We start from the raw sequence: 26,535 nt of genomic DNA, 5'->3' as shown, positions 1-26,535 counted from the left end.
AAGTATAAGTGTACTTGACGTTCTGGAAGAGCATGAGGTAACTTTAACTCCATTTTAACAGAAGTGTCTGGGCACTCAGTTTCCAGGGGGGTTGGGGGTTTTTTTGTTTGTTTGTTTTCAGTACCCCTATGAACCACAACACAGCTCTCCCCCCTCCACTGCCTTGTTGGTAATGATCAACTCAACAACAACATCCACTGGCCATGTTAGTCCCTTCTCTGCCCCTGTATCCTTTTCTCATCTTGCCTCTTTTCCTGCCCAACACAGCCCCGCTCTCTCTCCTCCCCATGTAGAGCCAAGTGTTGGCATGAGACCTGAAGGTTGAGGAGCCAGGGAGAGGATGCAGAAACAGTTCAGGGGCTAGCCTGGAGTCAGTGGGGATGTGGTTTTTGTTTGTTTGTTTTGTTTTTTGTTTTTTTAAAGGGAGGGACAGATGAGTATGGATGTGGCCAGATGTAGCGGGACAGAGCTAAGTCCCTTGTACATCCCCAGTGTACAGCTCTCACCCCAAAACTCTTCTGCTCTGACCTCCCCTTCTCCTATAGGAGCAGAGGGAAGGGTGAGCCTAGAACCCCTTCCCCACTGCTTGGGGGAGCTGGGGATTTCTGGATTCTTTCTCCAGTCAGGGAGCAGTGGAGGGAAGGAGAAGGGAGCCCTAGGGAGCCCCCTTTGGGCCAGTGGAGCTGCCAGAGGGAGGAATGGTGGGCAATGGGAGCTATTTGTGGGGGAGGGCAGAGATGACTCCACTTTCCTTCCACTCACCCCCAGGTATGTCAGTAGAGGGAAGGTGCCCAACTTCCCCTCTTCCCTCCCTTGTGGTTAAAGTACTTTTTTGGAAAGCCAGTACTTTGTCAACTTCCAGTCATCAAACTGGGTTTTGAAAAACATAGTATTGGAATGATCCCCATTGGATTGTTGTTCCCTCTGTGGGCTGTGCCCTGGCACAGCGAAAGGGGCAGAGCCTTTATCCTGCACCCTCCCCAACCCCCACAATCCCTGCACTGCTCCAGTACCCCCTCTCACTGCTACAACACCTCCCCCTCCCCCTTTAGCCCTTACCACTGCATCAAACAAGATACAAGAATCTGGAAATGTTAGGCTCAGTTCACGTTAGGGGTGCTGTGTATCAGGAACTAAATGACCAAGGGACTTGTTTTCCTTCGCTCATACTCAGTCCCATTGTTCAGGATGTTTACAGTATCCCAATTGCTTCCTAGAGTCTGTCATCTTCCTTTTGATTAATTAATGCTAATTTCTTTGATTTTATTTTATAAGTACCATCAATCTGTATGTGGATTTCAGAGCACTTCAAAATCTCTTAAACTAGAAATGTTGGTCTCAGATGGGAAGAAACTTCTAGGCTTAGAGCAAAGAGCATGTACAACATACATGCTTTGACAGCTGCCAAGGACAGAGCTCAAACACCCAGTGCCTGAGTGTTGCCAAGATTCAATGATCACGTCATATCTCCCTGAGCCACTCAATTATCCTGACAGCAGGCTGACTGGAAACCCTGTTGCTTTTAACAGGCCCTAGTTTTGCAGGGTGTGTGTATTTCTCTTTGCCTTGAGCTACTGATGATCCGATCCCAAATTCCTAAACTAATTCTAAAGAACTTCAATATAACACACCCAAAGGGGCAATGGGAGCCAGACACTATGTAAGATAAATTCTGAACAGCTGAGATCAGTTTGGAGAGGACTAGAGCTATTGCCTGAGCCCCAGGTGTGCACACAAAGAAAATTAGAAGAGCTAGCTTATTTTGTAAAATGCTGGGCGGCGGGTTAGGAGGAGTTGTATCATGGGAACCCCTGGCTCAGATGACCCCAAATCTGGACCCTCTCACCACCACGAGACACAGTAAGTTTAAAGGTTTCAGAGTAACAGCCGTGTTAGTCTGTATTCGCAAAAAGAAAAGGAGTACTTGTGGCACCTTAGAGACTAACCAATTTATTTGAGCATAAGCTTTCGTGAGCTACAGCTCACTTCATTGGATGCATACTGTGGAAAGTGTAGAAGATCTTTTTATATACACACAAAGCATGAAAAAATACCTCCTCCCACCCCACTCTCCTGCTGCTAATAGCTTATCTAAAGTGATCACTCTCCTTACAATGTGTATGATAATCAAGTTGGGCCATTTCCAGCACAAATCCAGGGTTTAACAAGAACGTCTGAGGAGGTGGGGGGGGGGGGGTAGGAAAAAACAAGGGGAAATAGGTTACCTTGCATAATGACTTAGCCACTCCCAGTCTCTATTCAAGCCTAAGTTAATTGTATCCAATTTGCAAATGAATTCCAATTCAACAGTTTCTCGCTGGAGTCTGGAATTGGAATTCATTTGCAAATTTGATACAATTAACTTAGGCTTGAATAGAGACTGGGAGTGGCTAAGTCATTATGCAAGGTAACCTATTTCCCCTTGTTTTTTCCTACCCTCCCCCCCCACCTCCTCAGACGTTCTTGTTAAACCCTGGATTTGTGCTGGAAATGGCCCAACTTGATTATCATACACATTGTAAGGAGAGTGATCACTTTAGATAAGCTATTAGCAGCAGGAGAGTGGGGTGGGAGGAGGTATTTTTTCATGCTTTGTGTATATATAAAAAGATCTTCTACACTTTCCACGGTATGCATCCGATGAAGTGAGCTGTAGCTCACGAAAGCTTATGCTCAAATAAATTGGTTAGTCTCTAAGGTGCCACAAGTACTCCTTTTCTTTTTAGTAAGTTTAAAGGCATTCTGAGTCAGCATATGGATTCTCGAGCACTTAGAATAGTCTTTTAAACGATAAAAGAGACTAAACCTTAACTAAAACAGTTGCCACTCCACTATATTCACTTGTGTTGCGTGGATTTCCTTACTGCCGGCAAACAATATTCTGACCCCAGGAAACTGACAATAACAATTTTTTTAAGCAGTAAAATTATGACTGGACTTCTCTGAATATTTTCTTTATTTCTGACAAGTGTCAAAAAGCCACCTTTTAGCAGTTGGTGAAAAAGTAAACTAAACCCAGACTTTTAAATTTATGTATCCTGCTTGCCTTTTTTCTTTTTTTCTTTTTTTCTTTTCAGTCTGATTGAGCCATTTCTGCATCTGTTAATGAAGGAAGTTATACACCCAGAGAGTAATGCTCCCAGTGGGATAAAATTCCATTTTATTGACATTTATCTGGAAGAACTGGCTAAAGCTGGAGCCAAGGAGGTAGAAAACACATTGTAATTGTCTTTGTGATTGCTATATTATACAACTGTCTTTTTATCAGTGTTTTTAAATTCTAGTTTATTTATATTCAGTTGTTTTAAATATAACTCATTAACACTGAAGAAATTTCTAAAATCCTGTTTCCTTATCGCTATTTATGCTGCTAAGTTTTGCATTTTTCTGAGCTTGGACAAGGAACATAAATTGGTCACTTTCCAATTCTCATGCTCTGGTACAAATGCTCCAATTTTAGATTGTAAATATAATGAGGGAATCTTTTTGATTTTGACTCCCTCCTCCCCCCCCCACCCCCCTTGGAGAGAGAAAAGAATAAAAGAAAGAAAACCCAATTGTTTCGGTTGGGATTTTAAAATTTTTCATCACTCCTTCCTTTTATAAAAATTCACGTTGAGCCCATACTTGGCCTGATCCTTTAACCACATACGTTGTAGAGATTCAAAATCTAATTTTACAACTGTCTTCAATTACTTGGGCACTACTGGATTCAGACATGGGCATTTTGATAGACTGCCCCATAAAGAACAAGTTACACAATTTGCCAGGTACCAACAATATCTTTAATTTAGTTTGCCTGTTATCTCTTTCAGTATAGACCTTCCTCTGTCTTTCTTAAGTCTTATTGGCTATTGCAAAGCAGCAGAATTTTGCGGCAGTCTAAAGTCTGATTCTACAGCAGCTACTGTGGAATTCTGCTGCAGGAATCTGAATTCTGCAGATCATTTAATTATTACTTGAAATCCCTCCCCACAATGTCACTCTTCTTAGCCTGGTAGGGAGGAGTCCCTGCAGCCTCCATATACTAACTTGTAGCCTTCGCTTTGCTAGTCCATATGTGGTGCTGCTGGCAGATGCCCTCCTGGTAACTCTTTTCTCTTTAACAAGCAAGATGTTAGCAGTTTTGTAGCAGTGCTCTCTAAAGAAGAGACAGCAGAATGCAAAGGGTGACCCGGCAGGTGTAGGCAGTGGGGGGCAGGAGAGGGAAAGCTTCTGTAGTAGGGGACAGTGTCTACAATCAGGGCTCTAATTCAGCAATAGTTTCTCCAGCCCTAGAATTGCATAGAGTTCATAAGGCCTATGACTGAGACTTTCAAAACAGTCTAAGGGATTTAGATTAATTGAAATGAAAGATGTGTGTAAATCCCCTAGACTGCTTTGAAAGTCTCAGCCTATATTCCTATGTTGACCTTAGTAAAAGGATCAGATCTTACTGTTCATTACTATTTTGTTTGATGGCCTTTAGGGTAAGGTCTGCCAGTCAGAAGACACCCAGGATATAGTATGCTGCAGACTTCCTTTGTGACCTTGGGCTGTCTAATTTCGCCATCTGTGAATTGAGGATCAAGGACATATTGTGCAGTTTAATAAATCGACGTGTGCAGAGCACTCTGTTTCTATAGTGCGTCTATCAAGTATCTCAGTGGTGGTGCTCAAGTGTTACTCTTGTCAATTTTAGTGGGGAAAAAACATAATGAAAAGTGCCGGTGTGTAGCCTCTCAGAAAGATCTCCTACCTTACAATCTACAATGAGTTACTCGACCTGCCTGCTCTACTATAATAAGTCTTTCTGTCTCCTAATCTCACAGCTCACAGCAGACCAGAATCTCAAGTTTATTGAACCATTCTGCAAAATTGCTGCCAAATCTAAGGAGTAAGTTTGATGGATGAATATTGGATTTTCCATTTTATTTATTTAGTCTAAGATCTACGAAGTTCTTGAAATGCCATTTCAAAAGGTAATGAACAAATGGACTGAAGCAAAGCAAAGAACATAACGAAGTTCAGGTCGTAGAGAAACAACCGCTGGGGCAGGCCTTTGTGGCTAGCTTCACTCACCATTATGTTCCTCAAAACCATAAGTGAAGTGGGTGTGTAAATATTAGGAACCACCTATACCTCTGTTTATAGAGTACCCCTCACAGCAGAGCCCTGACTCTGGTCTGATACTACCGGAATATAAAATATTAATAAGCCAAGCAAAATCTCCAAGCTATAACATTGGAAGAACCAAATACAAAACTGGAAAATGTGTTTGGAGTTAAGCGAGTTGTTTAAGTAATTGGTGACTTTTTTTCCCCAAAGTTAGTTGCATCTCTCTCCCTCTCTTTCACCATCTTCAAAGTGTTTTAAATGTAAATGGGAAGGAAAGGGGGCTTTTAATGCTCTGCATGTGTTCCCTCCCACTCATACTGTTATTATATAATGCAGTCGTCACCTGATGCAAGCAGTAGCCCGGGGTATCTTTGAAGCCATTGTGGATCAGTCCCCTTTTGCCATTGAGGATCTAATGAAAGAATTGAAAACAAGCGGTGATGGCGATGTTGAGCTGTCCGAGGGAGATGAAGCGGAAAACGAGCCATCAATGACCAAAGGTAAGGAGGAAGTAATGAAAATTTAGCCCAGACTTTAAAGAAATACAGTAACCACTGACAGGATCCAAAAATGTATCCTACCTCTTAAAAATACCATTCCTATTCTCAGCCAACCATGGTCATGCAGGTGGATACACTAACAACAAATCTTGCTTCTGTTCTCTTCAGATGATCTAATAGACAAAGTAACCATAGACTAGTAAATTACAAACATCTTAGTGCTCCTTTTATATAGCAGATCATATGATTCCACATTTCAGTCTACTTACAGCAACAGCTGTAGATAACCCAGGGCTGTTCAAAAACTAGTACAGGTGAGTCGCATCATATGCGCGTTTAACTTACGCGAATTCAACTATATGCACTCGGCAAAAAAAAACAAATAACAAGATACCTGTAAATAGTGTGGGCGATTCCGCGTACCATTCCACTCAATGAGCGTCTGCCCCAGAGTGAGCATGAGATGGGAGACGTGAATCTGCTGTTCTCTCAGTCGATCTCAGTTCCCGTGTGCCTCTCACAGCGTGAGCATCTCGCCACGCTGAGTGTGATTCTAGTATTTTAAAGGTGCTGTACGTATTTTTCGTACAACATGGCCCCTAAACACAAGCTAACTACTTCATCTGGTGCGCAGCCGAAGAAACACTGATCTGATCCAACTCTGGAGGAAAAACTGGCTGTGTTGGACTTACTGAGAGACAGTCTGTCGGTCTCCAACGCGGCGCGTAAATATGGCCACAACGAATCTAGCATCTGTGCCTTCGAGAGAGAGAAATTCATTAAGCCGTGGCATCAAGTGCTCCAATAACTGCTAAGGTGACGAGCCAGGTGTGTGATAAGGCTTTTTAGTGAAGACTGAAAAGGCATTAAACTTATGGCTGGAAGACATGAACTGTAAACGTGTGCCTATTGATGGCAACACGTTGCGAGAAAAGGCTCTTAACCTCTACACGCTGTTCAAACCTCCCATCGAAGAGGGACAGCCTTCTGATGAGGAGGAATTCAAAGGCAGCCAAGGTTGGCTTAGCAGTTTTAGGAACCACTTCAACCTCAAAAACGCGCAGCCTACTGGTGAAGGTGCATCTCCCAATGAAGAGGCAGCAAAAGCTTACCCTGAACAATTAAAGAAAATCATAGGAGAAAAGGGCTATCTTCCGGAACAAGTTTTTAATGCTGATGAGACTGGGCTTTTCTGGAAAAAAAAATGCCCAACCGCACTTACACTTGGAAATCAGAAAGACAAGCCTCTGGCTTCAAAGCAGCTGAAGACCGTGTGACTGTGTTGTTTTGTGGCAATGCGGCTGGGCATTTAATAAAGCCGGGCTTGCTCTGCAGGGCTGCAAATCCCATGCCCTAAAAGGCAAGAGCAAAAATCTCCTGCCTGTGTTCTGGCAATCAAATAAAAAGGCTTGGGTGATGGCAGCATTACCTCGAAGAGCAAGGACTTGACTTTAAAGTGTCGCTGATCGTAGGCAATGTTCCTGGCCACCCTGTGGCACTCCGGTTTGCACATAACGATGTTTGCATATAACTTTGACTATACACGATTTTCGCCTTACACGCTGATTTTAGAACCTAACCCCCGTGTAAGATGCGACTCCACTGTATTTTGTGGCAATGCTCTGGGAGGAAATTGCTCCAAGCTATTCTTCTACTATGGGGATGGTCATCTCAGACCCAGAAATAATACTGTGGTTCTGAATTGTGTAATGTTTTTCATCCTTAGAGCTAAAACGCTTGGATATAGATGGGTATGTATCATCCCCAATATAAAGAGCAGGTAACTGAGGTGTAGAGTGTCTCCATTAGTTTCTGAAGGTAACACAGCATGTCAGTGCTAGAGCAAGGAAGAATATCCAGGTCTTCTGACTTTCAGCCCTATGCTCAGATGCTAAATGATACTTGCATCCCACCTCCCTGCCTGGGAAGATAGTTTCATGGCTGAAGCACTCCTCTTATTCCTCTGTGCTGGATGGAACTTTCCCCATTCTTTCCGACTGATCTTTAAAATCCTTTTTGTTTAATAACAGACAAACGTTTATCAAAAAAATCTGCACTGGGCATTGAAGAACAAGAGGACCTTTCTGAAAATGCCGATGAAAACATTGGTCCTGTTCTCCAGGTTTGTGCCTTGCTTTCCTCATGTTAACATGACGTCCCCATGAATAATCCTAGGCTTTTTTTTATTTGTCACTTAGTGGATAGTGGAGACGTCACCAGTCGAATAATAAGGTAAACATCTCTTGCATCTCATAGGGTATGTCTACACTGCAAATAAAATCTTGCGGCTGGCCCATGCCAGCTGAGTCAGGCTGCAGGGCTGTTTAATTGCAGTGTAGACATCTGGGCCTGGGCTGGAGCCTGGGCCCTAGGACCTCTGAGGCGGGAGGGTCCTAGGGCTCAGGGTACAGCCTGAGCTGGAACGTCTGCACCACAATTAAATAGCCCCACGAGTCCCTGTCAGCTGGCATGGGCCAGCTGTGGGTTTTTAATTGCAGGGTAGACGTACCCTAAATGTCATATTAATAACACATTCCGTGTGAGTAGGTTACAAAACAAATGACGAAAGAGAAGTACATGTGCCAAATTCTGTTTCTTCTCTCTCCCCCTGCCCCCACCCCTTTTTTTCCCCCCTTCCACTTCAAGAGGTACCAAAAAAGTTGCTAAAACCATATTGTGTTCTGTCTGTCCCAGGAGTCAGCATACCCCTTACTGATGTTAAGAGCACAAGTGCTCGCGTGGGAGGGTACACAAGAGATGGGGCTAGGCACTAAAACACGTCCCAGATCTTATGAACTCGTTGGAACGAACTGCTGGGATCCGGGATTATGCTATAACAGAGATGCCTCGTGTTCCTGTGTTGGCTATGGCTTTTAAGCAGGGACTAGAATGTTGCACATTTAAATCTTGGCATTGAACTGAAAGGTTTTTTAAAAATAAGTTAATTTATTTGCTTTTTTCCTTCTGAATGAGAGTCCAGGTTAGAAGTGTTCTGAAAAAATATTATTTGAATGCTTCATTGTAATGTAGTGTTGTTGTAGCCATGTTTTATCCCAGGGTCCGAGAGAGACCAGGTGGGTAAGGTAGTATCTTTTATTGGACCAACTTCTCTTAGTGGAAGATACAAATGTTCAAGCTACACAGAGTTCTTAGGTTGTCTCTTCCACCAACAGAAGTTGGTCCAGTAAGATATTACTTCACCCACCTGGTCTCTCCCATTGTTATGTAGTCAGATAAAACCCATTCATAAAGCTAGCATGTGCATTCGGGGGCGTGAATCTTGGCAGAGATCAAGTGTAGTGGAAGGAATTGGAAGTAGTAAAAAGCATATGCTGCTTGAAGTATTTATAACATCAGCTATACTTGGCTGTTCAGTATGATAGCCTAACAAAGATACCGTATTGTGCTTTCTTTCTTTTGGCAGTTTAACTACAAAGCTGTTGCTGACAGACTTTTTGAATTGGCCAGCAGAAAAAATACACCTGCCTTTAACAGAAAACGTCTGTACAAATTGGTCAAAAAGTGAGTTCTCTTGAAACAACTCTGTATGATGATTTGTCTAAGTAGACTTGACATCCTGTTTCCCCAACCCCCTCTACTGCTAGTGTTCACATAAGAGATTTCCGTCCTTTTAATGAAAGTGTTTCTGCGGTGAATTTACTGTCCACTACATTCCTACTTGGCCCAGATATCTTAGAAAGAGGACGCTGCTTACAGTATGTGGTAATATGAGTACAAAATCTTTGTCAGACATGGATATATGTATGGGTCTGAGACAGATTTTGGTTTTGCTTTTGTGTTTTTTCACAGATTCCTAGACACTAGAGTTGGAAAAGACTTGAGTTGTCTTGTCTGTACTTTGTACCGGTTTAGGATTGTTCCCTGTGTTGCATTGTCAAACGCTTCGTCTTGTATAGCTCTAAGTATTTCAAGTGATCAGGCTTCCACGCCTTCACTTCGCAGATTACTCCACGCTCACTTAAATCATGCAGTGTTTTGAACAATACTGTGCTCAAACTGCAGGGGGTGGGTGTCGGCAGTGTTAAATCGCACTCTTGCCAAGACTTCTTCAGTAGTTTGGCTTTGAGTTGCTGGAGTTGTGAGGCAGATCTCTTGGAGAGCTAGCGTTTTCTAGCCCTCGGATGTAATATGCTTTCCTCAAAAGTGGGAAGTGTGCATCATACATGCAGTAACTTGGTGACATTTCAGTCAAATATTGTAACAACAATAAGTCTTTGTATTTTTTAACTTTTTCAGGTTCCAGGACCTAGCAGAAGGTGAGAATTGAGCATCAAAAAAGAAGCACTTTTATTCTGCTAAATTATTCATCCTGTTCTCAATGTAGATTTGCAGTGAATGTTATTGTCTTGTGCTATTTTACATATGTTTGAAGGATATTAGTTTCAGAGGTTATTGCTGTGATGTGGTTTTCTCATTAGGAAGTATAACTTCCTCAGTTTCACAAAGGAGGTCAGGTCCCCATATCTAATACCTCACAACTTTGGGAAGCATTGTAATTTTATAAGCTGAGGTCTTGCCCGCTTATTCAGATTCTTTATTTCTTGAGTGAGAAACATGGTCAGCTTGATTCAAAATAATGAAGAAACCGCACACTTCGGTGCACATTTCTTTGCAGTGCTTTAAGCGTGCTGATAGCCAAGTGGAGTGGGGAATCAGTGTTTGTGCCCCTTGTGCTGTATGTGAACACCGAAACTACTTGGTGGGGGGGAAAAAGGGTATTTTCAGACAGCTCATCAGACTTTTTGCTCGACAGGAATCTTCCCACAAGATGATTTCCCTGAAGATGTTTCTACAGATGAAGATGACGATACATTCAGCAGGGGCAGGCGAAAGAAAAAAGTTGTCAAATCCTTGGAGAAAGCCAGGCTGGAAAAAGAAAAAGGTAGGAGGCAAAGCTAGGGAAGTGAGACTACTCTCACCAGTCTGTAGGTGTGTCTACACTGCAGCAATGAGTGAGCCTCCCAGTCTGCATAGATAGACTTGGGCTAGCAAGGCTCAAGCTAGCATGCTAAAAATAGATGTGTGGTACACTGAGACTCAGGTTCTCAAGCCTAGTGAGTCTGGTGGGCTTGAGAGACTGAGCCGCAGTGCGCACGCTGCTCTTTTTAGCACGCTAGCTCAAGCCCTGCTAGTACAAGTCTGTCTACCCAGGCCGGGAGGCTTGCTCCCAGCTGCAGGGCAGACATACCTAGTGTGGCTTGGCAATGTAACAGGATGAGATCATTTAAGTCCATGATCAGTTGCTTGGGATTCACCGGTTTCTGAGTCTCATTGCAGTGAAGGGTAACGGGTGAAACCGTGACCTCATTGAAGTCCATGGGAATTTGGCCACTGACGTCAGTAGAGCTAGGATTCCACCCAATATGCGGCAGATTGGGAAGAAGCTGTGCTTTGCCTTTACCCAATCAAGAAGTACTATTGGTATTTACTGTGAAAGCAAGAACATATCTGTCCTCTTGAAAGAGGAATGCCATTAGAACATTTAGCAATTAGGGGGAATGTCTGGAAGAGAGGAATGGAAATAAGCTATCTAGGAGACATTACAGCTGTTTCTACCATCAGGGTTTGCATTTACATTGCTACAAGCTTAATGTTCTTCAAGAAAATCTCCCAGAGTCGGCTGACACATAAGCTGCCTTTTAATGGCAGCAGGAAGGCCTCCAAGAGAGAGCACCTTGATGGGGTGGAGATATTACTACATTAGAACTATTCATGGGCAACTGCTGGCAACCAGGCAGTAACATGAAAAAAGGCAAGAAAAGCATTAATAGGCCTGGAAAAAATGTTATAGACTCTCAGTGGCCCTATGTGCAGTAAAGATTTAGAGATGTAAGGAAAGCAACTTCTCTATTGCAGTTGTCTTTTTTCATTTTATATTTGGGTTAAATGTTACTGCTTCTGATTTTGCCTCCTTGCAGAGAAGGATGGAAAAGAGGCATCAAGTACGGAGGAAGATGATGCATCAAGACTCCAGAAGAAGAGGAAGAGGCGGAAGAAGAGGGACTGTCAAATTGCAGACTCGGGCACAGCTGATGGGACAAGTGAGGAGGGGGTACCTGATGCAGTTGAACCTGAAGAACCCGACAAGGGCAGAGCACCAGAAACTAGTAAAAGAAAAAATAAATCTCTAGACCAAGAAGCAACTGAGACTGGAATTGGAGTAATCAGCAGTGGAGGAGATGGCGACAGCTGTGCACAGGATGCTCTGACGGACGTGATGCAGAATAAAAGGAGACAACTCAAGATAAAGAATACAAAACTGCAGAAGGTTCATGTAAAACCTGTATCTCAAAATGGACCAGCTAATGCCATTGCCCTGTGGGATGGCAGTGACTCTGCCACTGTAACTACTACCAAGATAGTAAAAAAGAAACAGAAAATGGGGACTGTCTTACTCAATGGCTTATCTGAACAGGCTGCTCTTCAGTCAGAACAGGAAAGCTTTCAGAATAGCCTTACAGGAGAAGGGGACTTTGAATCCACACTGCCCCAAAAAGTCAAATTGAAGAAAAAACCTAAGTTAGGCAGTTTAGACGGGCTCAGGGTCTCAAACCAGAAACCACCATCCCTGAAAAAGAAAAGGAAGATCAAGGAAGTGATAAACTCTGTGGAAGTGAAGGGATTTCTTGAGGCTGCATGCAAGAAAAGCAAAAAGAGTGTAAGCAGAGGGTTCTAATTCTCTTTTGCCTGTGAGGCTTGTTTGAATTCAGTTTGAGCTGAGTGGTCTATAGGATGGCTTTTTTACATGCATTAAATTCCCCTTGTCAAGGAATAACAATATCAATTGGGAATTAAGGGAGTGGGAGGGTCCTATGTGTATATTTACCCTCTTTCAACACCCAGGAATGTCATGTATCTGAATCTAAGGTCATGACTTTCATTGCTCATAGTGCTTCCATGACTACTTGTGTGAATGAGCCAAATTCTTGGAAGAAGGGCATTGCATCCAATACTGTGCTCAACTTGTTCTTGGCCAGGAGGCCATCTCTGATGCAACAATAATAGTTCCTTGCAACAAATTATGATCATTTTGATTTTTGTCCCTTACACCCTCCCTGGGGGGGTAAGTGGAGGCAGTCTGAATTTACAAAGCATTTAGAGTCCACAAATATTTTGCAGGTTATGACTTTGCCAGGATTCCTGCAGTGTTTGTCTGTTTTTGTTTTGTTTTTCCCTTGAAATATTCTGAGTTTTCCTTAATGAAAATTATTGAATATTTACAAGTTATATATTTTCATTTTGTTTCCTGATGTATTTCAGACATTTTAGTCCCAGTTTTTCACCTCACACCATTCATTTTGTCTTTTCCATGGTTCAAAGGAAACTATTCTGGAAACATTTATGCATCGTTTGTTCCTCTTCCTTAAAAACCAGGTTACTTAAGTACTGTGTATGCCTTGGTTACACACCAATTTAAACAAGTTTTAAAACCTAGACAAATTAGAGGATTGGGCCAAAAGAAATCTGATGAGGTTCAACAAGGACAAGTGCAGAGTCCTGCACTTAGGAAGGAAGAATCCCTTCTACAGACTGCTACAGACTAGGGAGCGAGTGGCTAGGCAGCAGTTCTGCAGAAAAGGACCCTAGGGGTTACAGTGGACGAGAAGCTGGATATGAGTCAACAGTCTGCCCTTGTTGCCAAGAAGGCTAACGGCATTTTGGGCTGTACAAGTAGGAGCATAGCCAGCAGATCGAGGGATGTGATCATTCCCCTCTATTTGGCATTGGTGAGGCCTCATCTGGAGTACTGTGTCCAGTTTTGTGTCCCACACTACAAGAAGGATGTGGAAAAATTGGAAAGAGTCCAGCGGAGGGCAACAAAAATGATTCAGGGTCTGGAGCACATGACTTATGGGGAGAGGCTGAGGGAACTGGGATTATTTAGTCTGCAGAAGAGAAGACTGAGGGGGAGTTTGATAGCTGCTTTCAACTACCTGAAAGGGGGTTCCAAAGAGTATGGATCTAGACTGTTGTCAGTGGTAGCAGATGACAGAACAAGGAGTAATGGTCTCAAGTTGCAGTGGGGGAGGTTTAGGTTGGATATTAGGAAAACCTTTCTCACGAGGAGGGTGGTGAAGCACTGGAATGGGTTACCTAGGGAGGTGATGGAATCTCCTTCCTTTGAGGTTTTTAAGGTCAGGCTTGAGAAGGCCCTGGCTGGGATGATTTAGTTGAGGATTGGTCCTGCTTTGAGCAGGGGGTTGGACTAGATGACCTCCTGAGGTCCCTTCCAACCCTGATTTTTTTTATTCTAAAACACATCTTTAGTTAAACCTGTACGAATTTGTGTATAGACGAGGCCTAATGGTATGGTCCTTGGAGGACTAATAACTCATACATATGATACTGTTAGAAAGTTTCCAGAGCTTTTTATACATAATACTGTGATCATTTTTTTAAAGGGCTATGTGTTCAGAGAATGAGTGCTTCACGATAGTATTGGAAATTGGCATTTCCAAATTGCAAATCTCACATTTCTGCCATTGGAGAGTTTGCAAGATATTGAATCTTTAAACCTGTCTCTGGTGCATAACTAAATACTGCTTCACTCCTTTATGATGTATAAAGATGGATTCCTCTTTTTTTAAATCTTTTGTTTTAAATTGTGTAATCTCAGGTTCTCACTTCTCTGTCTTTGATGGAGGAGCTTAGCTACACCTGAAGAATGATGTCCCACAAAGCTGTATCCTGAACTGCAAATTGCCCTGCCTCCAGCAGAGAGGAGTTGGAGATGTTTTGATTCTTGGTTTCCCAAGCATGAAAAATTTTGAGAATGGGAAGAAGCAACTCTATACATCATAAAAGAATAGAAAAGGGCAAAACCAGAAATGTTCAGAATTGCTTCCCAGTTTGCCTGTTGAAATTGGGAAGCTAAGACTTCTGCATTGTTTAAAGTGGAGCATAATTTTATTAGTTCTGGTCCCATTGGTGATCATGAGATTCAGATTGTGTTGAAAAGGGACCCCTCTGATCTCCCCCTCCTTTTATTTATTTATATATTTTTTAAATAGACAAACTGAAAAATGCTAGTTTAGATTATGAGGAGAGGGCAGCCACTCAGTGGCCAGTGCTCTACAAGAGACTTTTGGTTTCGTTCCTGGTAGCTTTCTGGGTCCCCAGGCTAAGATGTTAGCATATTCAGTCCCTAGAGAGGAAAGCATGCTTTGTATCTCTCAGTAGCATCCTGTCCACTCCTTTAGCTGGATGGACAGAGGAGTAGAGTTAAACGGACCCAAAAGCAATCTTTGACCCTAGTGGGGCAGAGGGAAAGGGGAAAGCTTCAGAGCTCCCAGATGGACATAGAGGGGAGTAGGGGAACCTTGTGCTCCTGAAAATGATGCCACTATCTGGACCCTGACAGAGCAGGCACGTGTCTTACAAATTCCCTTCACCTTCCAGAACTCCATCACTGCACCTCCTTTTCCCATTCAGCAGTCTTGCTATTCCAGCACTGACCTTTCTTGAACAGAGATTTCCAATCATGCAAACTTGTGAGGCATTTTTGTAATGGGGGCAAATGTTAACCAGGGGGCTATCAGGTGACTGCAAACTAACATTCATTCATGACGAGTTTCCATTGTTTAGCTATGGCCACCACTGGCAAATGGCTAGCACTAACCCTAGCATCCTCTATTTCTCAGTTAGCTGCTGCTCTTTTTCTCACACTGAGTAAACTTTTTTGTTTTATTTTTCCCCTCCTCTTAGGAGATTGGTGGCACTCTCGCTCCATTAAAGAAAAAGAAGGCAAAGACAGGGAATGACTTCATGAAATTTGAAAAAACAACTTTACCAAAGCCAGTGTTCTTCAGGAAAGCCAAAGGCAGCCTCTCTTCAACCAGAGCCTCCATGCAGGTAAAATGACCCTGATTTGGTCTGCCAAAATTGGGGGGTTGCCTTAAGTATGGCTCATGGAACTCCAAGATGTGGCTCACAGCCACCTGCATCTACAAAAACAGAGGGCAGCTTGCCCAGATGTGGGTCCCAGCCTGTGATACTCCATCTGGATCACACCAGTGTCTCAGTCTAGTTTTGCTGGGACCTATAGTCTCCATGGGCAACATCTGTGACTGTGGAAGGGCAGCTGTTGTCTGCTCCATCCTGTGCAAACTAGATGCAGCCCTGAGGCTCCTGGCAAATTCTCAGCACTGTTCATACTTGGTAAAAGTTTGGGAACCCTAACCTCGATGAAAACTGGCCTGGAGCTCCTCAGCAGATAGAGTTGTGATTGCCGTGGGGTTTTTAATTGTCCATTCAAAAAGTTTTATACGCGCGCGCGCGCGCACACACACTTTTTACACACACAAGCAAAGCTGTCAGTGTGAGCAGTTTAAACTCTTCAAAAGTAATTTTATTTAACTTGTTGCTTGTACATGGCTGGATTATCTGCCATCTGAGTTGATCATAATGATCATCCCCACAGTTGCAACATCTTCTGTCTGGGTTGCTCTTGCGGGTGGTTGTCTTCCTCTTCAGGGAGTAAGGTGGAAAGTGAAGCCTCTGTCTATGTCTAACCAAGCTCTGCCACCACTTCAGTCTCCCCTAATAAACTGCACTAATCTTCTCAACACCTGTAAAATAGGCAGTTTTAAAATAATAATAAAAATATTACCTAACAAACCACTTGAGTAGTGTAAACTGATTCAGGCATATTTTCTAAGGCTGACAAACTGGGATGGTGACATCATTCATTGTTTAAAAGAAATCCCTCTTGTGGAAAGAGCAGTTTTGAGTGTTTACATTATTTTGAGAATAATAAAAGAACAAATAATTACAGATGGGCTCTAAGCTTTGCAGTTCTTTCTTTTCATGGAGGCTTGTAACAGAAGAGGCCTTCTGAAACAGCCTACTTGTTTCCATATAAGCCTCTTAAACTTTCTCTCACTATTTCTAAACCCTGTTCAAATTATGCTTTGTAACACCCTCATAACTCGGTGGGCTAAGAGTGCTGTCAGGCCAGTGTACTTAACACCTGGGAGGAAAGACAATCTTCTCAATTGTTGGCAGGCTATCTAGTCAGCTTTAAGAAATATCATTCGTTCTTGTCCATTACGATGGTAGCTGCTAAGCAAATACTGCTGTGCCTAGGCCTTTAAGGTGGGGAGGGTATCTACAACAGGGGAAGAAACTGGGACTCCTCAAGAGTTTCAGCAGGGAAACGGAACGTAATGTTGTCTCAAATCAACCTTTATTTGCCATCTTCTTTTTATTCTGTAGTTAAACATGCTGCAGTGTTCCAGCTCCAAAAAAGTCACCTTTGGATTGAATAAGAACATGACTGCAGGTGAGTTTAATGTGTCTGCATACCTTCACCATGTCTTTTGAGGTGCAGTGGGGCAAGGATGAAAGCGGGGGAGGTGAGATCTACACAAACAGTATATAGAGGTGGATGTGGAACCTGTCGGATGCCGCTTCTGGAGTTTGTCTTTTTGTCACAATTTTGGTATTGTTTTTGATGCTGTATATGATCTCATAAATTAAGGAAATATATACACGAACCTACTATAAGGTGGGTGGACAACTGGTTGGAAAACCATTCTTAAAGAGTAGTTATCCATGGTTCACAGTCAAGCTGGATGGGCATATCAAGTGGGGTCCCGCATGGATCTGTCCTGTGTCCGGTTCTATTCAATATCCTTATAAATTATTTGGATAATAGCATAGAGAGCACACGTATAAAGTTTGCAGACTGGGAGAAGTTGCAAGTGCTTTGGAGGGCAGGATTAGAATTCAAATTGATAAACTTGAGAAGAAGGATGAAATTCAAAAAGAATCCAATGCAAAGTAGTCCACTTAGGGAGGAGTAATCAATTGCACAAATACAAAATGGGAAATTGCTTAGGAGGGAGTACTGCAGAAAGGGATCTGGGGGTTATATTGGATCACAAACTAAATATAAGTCATCACTGTAACACTGTTGCAGAAAAAATAAAGATCATTCTGGGATGTATTAGCCGGAGTGTTGTAAGCAAGACATGACAAGTAATTCTTCCACTCTACTCAGCACTGAGAAGACTTCAACTGGAGTACTGTGTCCAGTTTTGGACTCCACGGTTCAGGAAAGATGTGGACAAATTGGAGAAAGTCCAGAGAAGAGCAACAAAAAATGATGAAAGGTCTAGAAAACATGAGCTATGAGGAAAGATTGAAAAAATTGGGTCTGTTTAGTTTGGAGTAGAGAAGACGGGGGGGATATGATAAGTGTTCAAGTTCATAAAAGGTTGTTTTAAAGAGAAGGGTGATAAATTGTTCTCCTGATCCACTGAGGTCAGGACAAGAAGTAATGGGCTTACATTGCAGCAGGAGAGATTTAGGTTAAACATTAGGAACCATTTCTTAACAGTAAGGGTAGTTTAAGCACTGGAACAAATTACCTAGGGAGGTTGTGAAATCTGTCAAACCTGTTCTTAAAAACCTCCAATGACGAACACCTGTCAGGGATGGTCTAGGTAATACTTAATCCCCTGCATTGAGGAAGGATTGGACTAGATGACCTATTGAAGTCCTGTCCAGTCTTAGTTTCTGTGATTCTGTGAAACTCCTCTTCTTCAGATTCCCCACTGCTTCATTCTGCCTCCCAGCAGAAACATCTGTGAAACACTGATGGCCCATGCTCCACGGGAGGGGAATCACCATTGTTACGGCAAAATTCCAGTTTTACTTTGGCTGCCTCTGCTGACTATGATATTAACAAATAAGTATCCCCACACACAAACTGTTACATGTCCATGCTTTTCTTGGGGACATATTGATGTGTATAAAATTGAAATTGATTTCTAATGTAATGAGGCAAGGTATCCATTTTCTTACCTTTTCGTCCCTCTCTAAGATGCAGATCACATCTTATTATTTCAGCACTGGAGTAACAGACTGTATATTTTCCCGTGGGTGCGTGGGGGTGTGTGTGTGTGTGTGTTTTTGTGCTCATAAACCATCTTTGTGAGGAGAATTAAGATGCTTAAACCCTGCTGCCAGCAATGGTCATCAAACGCTAGGACCATGGGATTTAAACAGTATGAATAGTGTCCTTGTTCCTTTCCTTCCTTTCAATGGGAAGATGTAAATTTTGTTAGGAAACCTAAATCAAGGGCTCTCAGTCTGAATTGTCTCTTTACAAAGAGAGTGTTTTTGGGTACCTTGCCTCCCACTTACGATCGTGGAATAACTGGCAGCTGCAGGAATAGGAGGGAAGTATTTAGCTGGCTTTTAACACGATAGAGGATCTGGTAACAAGGAGAGCTGCACCACATGGCCAGCCAGTTCTCTCTGGGTACCACCAGTCAGTCCGTGGGTTACAGCTGGAGGTGGTAGCACAACCTAAAGAGAGAGTGATAAGGCACCATCAGGAGCTGGATATTCAGGCTGACCTCTTCTGTACCCCCTCCCCGCAAATCTTTAGGTTTTTGATTTTTGCTAACAGCCTGGATCTCGTGCATTAATGGCAGATTGCTCTGGCACCCAAATGGGTACCAAGGAAATCAGGGAACTGGGGAGCTGCCTAAATCTCTCAATGTCTGGCTCTCTAATAGCTTTGTCCTTTAACTTTTATTTGACAGAATTTAAAAAGACAGACAAAAGTATCTTAGTGAGCCCAGAAGGAGCCTCCCGGGTGGCTTTCAACCCTGAACAAAAGCCTCCCCATGGGGTGCTGAAGTCACCTGGTACACCCACAGGAGAGCCCCAGATGAAGAAATCATTTGTAACACCAGCTAAGAAGAGACCAACTGCTATGGACTTCTTTTAAGCCAACTTGGAGTGGCCTACTTTTGTACATGACATTTCAGGAAACTAGAACTTTCTCTGGAGGTATTTTGGACTTCTCTATTTTTTTAAATTGCTCTGAAGTGTATATAAAAGGTTCTGATTATGACCTGGGATACAGCTGATTTTACCACATTTTCAGCTGTACCTTGTGAAGTACCTTGTTCCACCTGTTACAGAAAAGGGATTAAAATGAAACTCTGCCCAGATTTCCAAAAGGTGTGGTCTCTCCCCATGACATTCTCAAGAGATTTGCTAGTTAAAGAATGTTAGGGTCAATACTTCGAGACTGATTAAGAAAACTTGCTCTTCAAGCTGCTTGACTGTCTTCAGCAGGTCAGGATGTTAAAGAGAAAATGTGGATGTTTAAACCTACTAGTCAGCTGTCAGTGTATTTACAGATTTGCTCCTGACTATTGCCTCATATGTCATTCTGATCACTGGCATTTTGGTTTAGTCTTTTTTTACTAATGAGCTGTTTAATCGACTTCTGACGATTGAAACCTAGTGTCTCTGTTTTAATGGACCACTTCACTTTCAGTAGCCTTCCTCATGGCAGCAAAACTTTTTTCCATGGATTAGAAATAAAGTAGCTGTTCAGATGATCATTTCATCTACAAACCCCTGACATTGATTGGCCAGTCAGCTGCTTATATGCAAACCACCTGAATATCTGTAAAACAAGTACCAAATCTGACTTGTACTTCACTATCACTTGTGGTGGCAGAGTTGGCTTTTCCACATTCTTCCTTTTACCTACTACAACTGCAATAATGCTATCATATTTGAGAAGTCTCTTGTATTTTAATGTTCAGTTCTGTCTTCTTTCCCAAAGAGATTGCAAAAGTTTCAAAACAATCTTTGTTTCCTCCTCTATCAATTGGCGTCACTACATTTTGAGCAGAGGTCAGACTTTCATTCACTGAATGAAGTTTATACCATATTAAAGCAAGTGAGATCAGAATAGTGCATCTTTGTTTAGAATACGCATCTCTCTGAAAACCTTGGTGCCTTTAAAAACAAGGTAGAGCTTTATAGCCCAAGCAGCTCATAGTTTTTTCTTTAAGGTAGAACCAGAAGCATTATTTCTACAGGATCTTTTTTTTTTTTTGGTATGTTTTATTCTGCATGGAATATTCAGGTATTCTATGATTATCCTATGATTTGACTTTTGTTTTAATTTTGTTTCTTACTCTTATGACTTCAGTCAAGAACGAGAGAAACTTCTGTAACAGACCATTAATTTATTCTGACAAATTATGATGGGGCAGGGGGGAACTATTCTATAATCTGATGCAGTAGGTCTTTTCTGAAAGACCTGCTTATAGAAAAAGATTTGAACCAGACCTTTGCTTTGGACTTCAGTCTTAAAGCACAGTGGAGTGTCAGGACACAACTATTCATTTAATTTCCCTCTGTTACTTCTGGGAATCCATAGGCACAGAAAGCCTATATCATTATCTTGTCATATCAAAACTCAGATGTTTACTTCAGCCAACGGAGTAAATATGTAACATCTATCTAGAAAGATAGATAGATCCATATCTTTTGACCAGTATTTGGTACCTGCTGTCCTCTGCCAAATAGTTCCAACAGCTACTAGAATGAAACTGTACCTTCTGAGAAACCAGTTCATTTACAATTTCTCCAAAATGTTGTATAATTGTAAATTGATGGTGCTCAGTGTTAAATGGCTCTTGCTATTACGCTAAATTAATGCCAGTCAATGGCTTGTGGTACTGACATGAGAGTTTTAGAAAATCATTTAGTCCTGCTGTTTGAATGTTACTACTCAGTCAAAATGAAGGACTGAATTTCAGTGGGCTGTATTTTTTGTTATTGATCTGGCTGCTCAATAAAGAACTAAGGAGCATACATCTGACAACAATATTAATATTTACTGTTTGGTACATTATTAATTCATAAATATGAGAAATTCTCATTGTATCGAAGAAAATGACTTATTCTGAGAAGACAGTGGTGAGTAGGAGTTAACAAGGACTAATCAATAATATGTTGTGCTGTTTACCTTGTACTGTGGGTAAGAAGTCTCTTGTGGAATATGCATAATAGCATTTGTATGTGCATGGACTTTAATGCATTATGTTTGAGATTCCGTATTCCTCCAAGGATGTAGATGCAACACAATCAGTGGGTTGAACCTGGTGTATGTAGAGACACTGGTGATCAGAAGTTGAAACAAAATGTCCATTTTTTTTTAAATCTTTCTGCAAGCATCTTTAAATTATCTCATCCCTCTTTACTGGTTCTGGATCCTGTGACCCAGTGCTTGTCCAAATGTACTGTCACCCACAGATGCTAAATGGTGTGGGTAAAAATGGCAGTCACCGTTTAATGAATATTGTAGTGATATGATTGTTCATTGGGGTTCATGGATTTATGCATACTGTGTCTGTACCATTATATTGGTGGAATGTCTTGTAAATATGCATGTGTAGTATGTATTTCATTTTCTTCAGTGGTGCCTGGAATTTCATTAAGGACAAGCTTTTAAGAAAACCCAAAAAACTGTCATCGCAATTTCTAGATTAAATTGATTAAATTACCCAGAACATTTCAGTAATGGAAATTCCAATAAACATTTGAAGATAAATAAAAGGAGAAATTAATGCAACATCTGGGATACCCACTGTGCAAACACAATTGTAGTACAAAAAAATGGATTTTTTTTAAAAGTGGGTTCTAATCAGGTTGATATCACTTAATAATTTTATTCCAAATCTGCAGCTGCCAACCATATTCAGCGTTGAAATAAACAGAAGGGTGGAGTTAATGTGGTTAGGATTAAAAAGACAATATTTCATAATGGGGATCTCTCTCCATTTTTTTATAAATCTGGTCAACTTTGTACTTGTCAAATTTTTCTGATAGTTTGTAATTCTTTATAGTTTTAGATGAACTCAAAAGCACAGAACGAATCCTCGAGGAAAACCTGTTTAAAATTGTATTTAAAATATCTGTCTGTAAAAGCTTTTATTTTTTATCAAAGCTTAAAGCTTTGTGTGCACTCGTTCCTTTTATTCTCTTGTTTCCTGAACATAACTTTTATTGCAGGCAGGAAATATGTTTGTTGCATTACTTTGTGTACATCTGCAACTGCACTGTTAATATAAATATGGATGGTTAAACATTGGATCTTTTAGTCAAGTCCAATAAAACTGTCTTTTCTGTGGATTTTGTATCTTGCAGTGATTTTTTTGTTGTTTGTTTGTTTTTTGGTCTGTTTCCTTTTTTTTTTGGTAATACCCAGAACTGAGGAGGTATCATGTGCATATTGGAAGTAAAGAGGTTAGTAGTGGCTGAACATGCGTGTCCACATGGCCATTGTAATAGGAACCATTGAGTAGATGTCAACAGAAGAATAAAGACTCCTTAAAAGAAACAAAATAAGATAAATACCATAACTACTTGGCAATTTAGCCCTGGTCTACACTACGAGGTTAGGTTGAATTTAGCTGCATTAGGTCGACTTTATAAGCGATGCGGCTACACAACCAATCCCGTTCCGTCGACCTAAAGGGTTCTTAAAATCGACTGCTGTACTCCTCCACCATCACAAGGGGAGTAGCGCTAAAATCGACCACCTTAAGTCGAATTTAGGGTAGTGCACATGCAGCATTGTGCAGTTCGACAGTATTGGCCTCTGGGAGCTATCCCAGAGTGCTCCAATGTGACCACTCTGGACAGCACTTTCAATTCCGATGCACTAGCCAGGTACGCTGGAAAAGCCCCGGGAACTTTTTGAATTTTTTGAATTTCATTTCCTGTTTGGTCAGCATGGCAAGCTCAGCAGCACAGGTGACCATGCAGCTCCAGCATGGAGCGAATGGGAGACACTGGATCTGATTGCTGTATGGGGAGAAGAATCTGTGCAGGCAGAACTCTGATCAAAAAGAAGAAATGCTAATATGTGCCAAAATCACACAGGGCATGGCGGAGAGAAGCTACACCAGGGACACACAGCAGTGCCGCATCAAAGTCAAGGAGCTCAGGCAAGCCTACCAAAAGACAAAGGAGGCAAATGGTTGCTCCGGGTCAGAGCCCCATACATGCCGCTTCTATGATCAACTGCATGCCATTCTAGGGGGGGACCCTACCACTACTCCACCACTGTCCATGGACACCTGCAAGTGGGGAGTCTCGCGCAACACGGAGGAGGATTTTGTGGATGAGGAGGAGGACAATGCGCACCAGGCAAGCGGAGATTCCATTCTCCCCGGCAGCCAGGACCTTTTCATCACTCTGGAGCCAATACCCTCCCACGGTGGGTTCCCAGACCCTGAAGGCAGAGAAGGCACCTCTGGTGAGTGCACATTTGTAACTGCACTACAGGGGTTAAAAACAATAGTGTTTAATGTTTGATTTGCCCTGAAGAATTGGGATGCATTAGTGGCCAGTACAGCTACTGGAAAAGTCTGTTAACGTGTTTGGGGATGGAGCGGGAATCCTCCAGGGACATCTCCGTGAAGCTCTCCTGGAGGTGCTCTGAAAGCCTTTGCAGAAGGTTTCTGGGGAGGGCTGCCTTATTTCGTCCTCCATGGTAGGACACTTTACCACACCAAGCCAGTAGCAAGTAGTCCAGAATCACTGCAGCACAAAGCATGGCAGCGAATGGTCCTGAGTTTTGGTTGCATTCAAGCAACATTCAGTCTTTATCTTTCTGAGTCTGCCTCAGGAGAGTGATATCATTCACGGTCACCTGGTTGAAACGGGAATTTTTGTAAGGGAACAGTAAAATGACCCCGTTCATGCTGGGCTGTTTGCACTTGGTTAAAAGGGATCATCCCAGAGAATAGCCATGTGGTGGAGGAAGGGTGCACTGCACATCCACTCCAAAAGCGCAGCCCTTCCTTTTAAATGGCAGATCCAACCGGCATTGCTTGCTATGGGAAAGGAGGGCACTGCAGTTTGAAACCATTCCCACATGTTATGAAGGCGGAAGAAGCTAAACCCATGTATCCTTTGGCTTACCATGGCTGCCTGGAAACCGAATTCTGTTGTCCAGCCATGTGTGACGTCACCATACCGGCAGGCGCTCAATATAAAAGGCAAAATGTGACCTTTTACCTAAAGCACATGTGCTGTCTGCTGTGAATTGCTTGATTCACTGTGAAAGAGTCTCCCTTTTGTTCTCAGAAATGTATCTTAAAATTTACTCTCCCTTTTTATCCCCCCTGCAGGTGAAAATGTTTCTATGCTCCCAGTATCAACTCCGTCCCTGAGGTTATCGCAGATTAGAAGATGAAAAAAACACTCGCAATGACATGTTTTCCAAGCTCATGCAGTCCTCCCGCACTGATAGGGCACAGCTGAATGCATGGAGACATTTGGTGGCAGAGGCCAGGAAAGCATTCAGTGAGCGTGATCAGAACATGCAGGAGGAGATGCTGAGGTTAATGCGGGAGCAAAGGGACATGATCAGGCATCTGGTGGAGCTGCAGGAAAGGCAACGAGCACGGACCGCTGCTGCATCCATTGTATAACCGCCTGCCCTCCTTGCCAAGTTCCATATCCTCCTCACCCAGACGCCCAACAACACAGGGGGAGGCTCTGGGCACCCAGCCACTCCACTCCAGAGGATGACCCAAGCAACAGAAGGCTGTAATTCAAACAGCTTTGATTTGTAGTATGGCTACAATAAGCAATGTGGCCTTGTCCTTCCCTCCCCCCACCCCACCTGGGCTACCTTGTCAGTGATCTTCCTTTTTAAAAAATAAAGAATGCATGGATTCAAAACAATAGGGACTTTATTTCCTTTGCCAGCTGTGGTCAGAGGGGGGAGGTAGATTAGCTTACAGGGAAGTAAATTCAACAAAGGGGGCGGTTTTGCATCAAGGAGAAAAAAACACAACTGTCACACCGTAGCCTGGCCAGTCATGAAACTGTTTTTCAAAGCCTCTCTGATGTGCAGCATGCCTAGCTGTGCTCTTCTCATCCCCCTGGTGTCTGGCTGTTCAAAATTGGCCACCAGGCGATTTGCCTCAACCTCCCACCCTGCCATAAATGTCTCCCCTTTACTCTCAGATATTATGGAGCACACAGCAAGCAGCAATAACAATGGAAATATTGGTTGCACTGAGGTCTAACCTAGTCAGCAAACAGCGCCAGCAAGCTTTTAAACGTCCAAAGGCACATTCTACCACCATTCTGCACTTGCTCAGCCTATAGTTGAACTGTTCCTTACTACTGTCCAGGCTGCCTGTGTATAGCTTCATGAGCCATAGGAGCAAGGGGTAGGCTGGGTCCCCAAGGATAACTTGGCATTTCAACATCCCCAACGGTAATTTTCTGGTCTGGGAAGTAAGTCCCTTCTTGCAGCTGTTCGAACAACCCAGAGTTCCTAAAGATGCGAGCGTCATGCACCTTTCCCAGCCATCCCACACTGATGTCGGTGAAACATCCCTTGTGATCCACCAGTGTTTGCAGCACCATTGAGAAGTACCCCTTGCGGTTTACATAATGGTTGGCAAGGTGGTCTGGTGCCAAGATAGGGATATGCATTCCATCTATCGCCCCACCACAGTTAGGGAACCCCATTGCAGCAAAGCCATCCACTATGACCTGCACATTTCCCAGAGTCACTACCCTTAATAGTAGAAGGTCACTGATTGCCTTGGCTACTTGGATCACAGCAGCCCCATGGTAGATTTGACCACTCCAAATTGATTCCCGACTTCTCAACTGTCAGGGCAGGTCTCATCTTGGTATTCCTGCGCTTCAGGGAGGGGGGAAAACAACTCTCAGAGTTCCAGGAAAGTGGCCTTACGCATTCGAAAGTTTTGCAGCCACTGGGAATCATCCCATACCCGTAACGCTATGGGATGGGATAGTCTGCGCCACCAGTCTGTGCTTGTTTGCCGGGCCCAGAATCGGCGTTCCAGTGTATCAGCTTACCCCACTGCCGCCATGATGTCCCAATTGCCACATCCTCTGCTTTCAGGAACATCTGTGTCCATGTCTTCATCACAGTCGTCCTCGTGCTGGCATCTTCTAGCCAGGTTCTGCACATACTGCAGGATAATGCACAAGGTGTTTACAATGCTCACAACAGCAGCGCTGATCTGAGCGGGCTCCATGCTTGCCGTGCTATGGCGTCTGCACAGGTAACCCAGGAAAAAAGGTGTGAAACGAGTGTTTG

The 26,535-nt window shown here is 42.8% G+C and overlaps 1 protein-coding gene across 1 annotated transcript in view; it reads left to right on the top strand.

Moving 5' to 3' along the window:
- The window catches only part of RRP1B (ribosomal RNA processing 1B), a 32,506-nt gene extending 11,376 nt beyond the window's left edge, over positions 1-21,130 (top strand). Inside the window, exons 6-16 of the mRNA XM_074969333.1 lie at positions 3,078-3,207; positions 4,812-4,876; positions 5,434-5,597; positions 7,628-7,719; positions 9,022-9,119; positions 9,855-9,874; positions 10,372-10,500; positions 11,537-12,276; positions 15,324-15,470; positions 16,833-16,899; positions 19,172-21,130. Of these exons, the coding sequence (XP_074825434.1) occupies positions 3,078-3,207; positions 4,812-4,876; positions 5,434-5,597; positions 7,628-7,719; positions 9,022-9,119; positions 9,855-9,874; positions 10,372-10,500; positions 11,537-12,276; positions 15,324-15,470; positions 16,833-16,899; positions 19,172-19,359 (1,840 nt within the window). The 3' untranslated portion in view covers positions 19,360-21,130. The remainder of the gene's footprint in view (positions 1-3,077; positions 3,208-4,811; positions 4,877-5,433; positions 5,598-7,627; positions 7,720-9,021; positions 9,120-9,854; positions 9,875-10,371; positions 10,501-11,536; positions 12,277-15,323; positions 15,471-16,832; positions 16,900-19,171) is intronic.
- The last annotated feature ends 5,405 nt before the right edge of the window (positions 21,131-26,535 follow it).

This window comes from Natator depressus, chromosome 1, assembly GCF_965152275.1.
Source record: "Natator depressus isolate rNatDep1 chromosome 1, rNatDep2.hap1, whole genome shotgun sequence".
Taxonomy (NCBI): domain Eukaryota; kingdom Metazoa; phylum Chordata; order Testudines; family Cheloniidae; genus Natator; species Natator depressus.
This window is presented reverse-complemented; position numbering and strand designations above follow the sequence as displayed.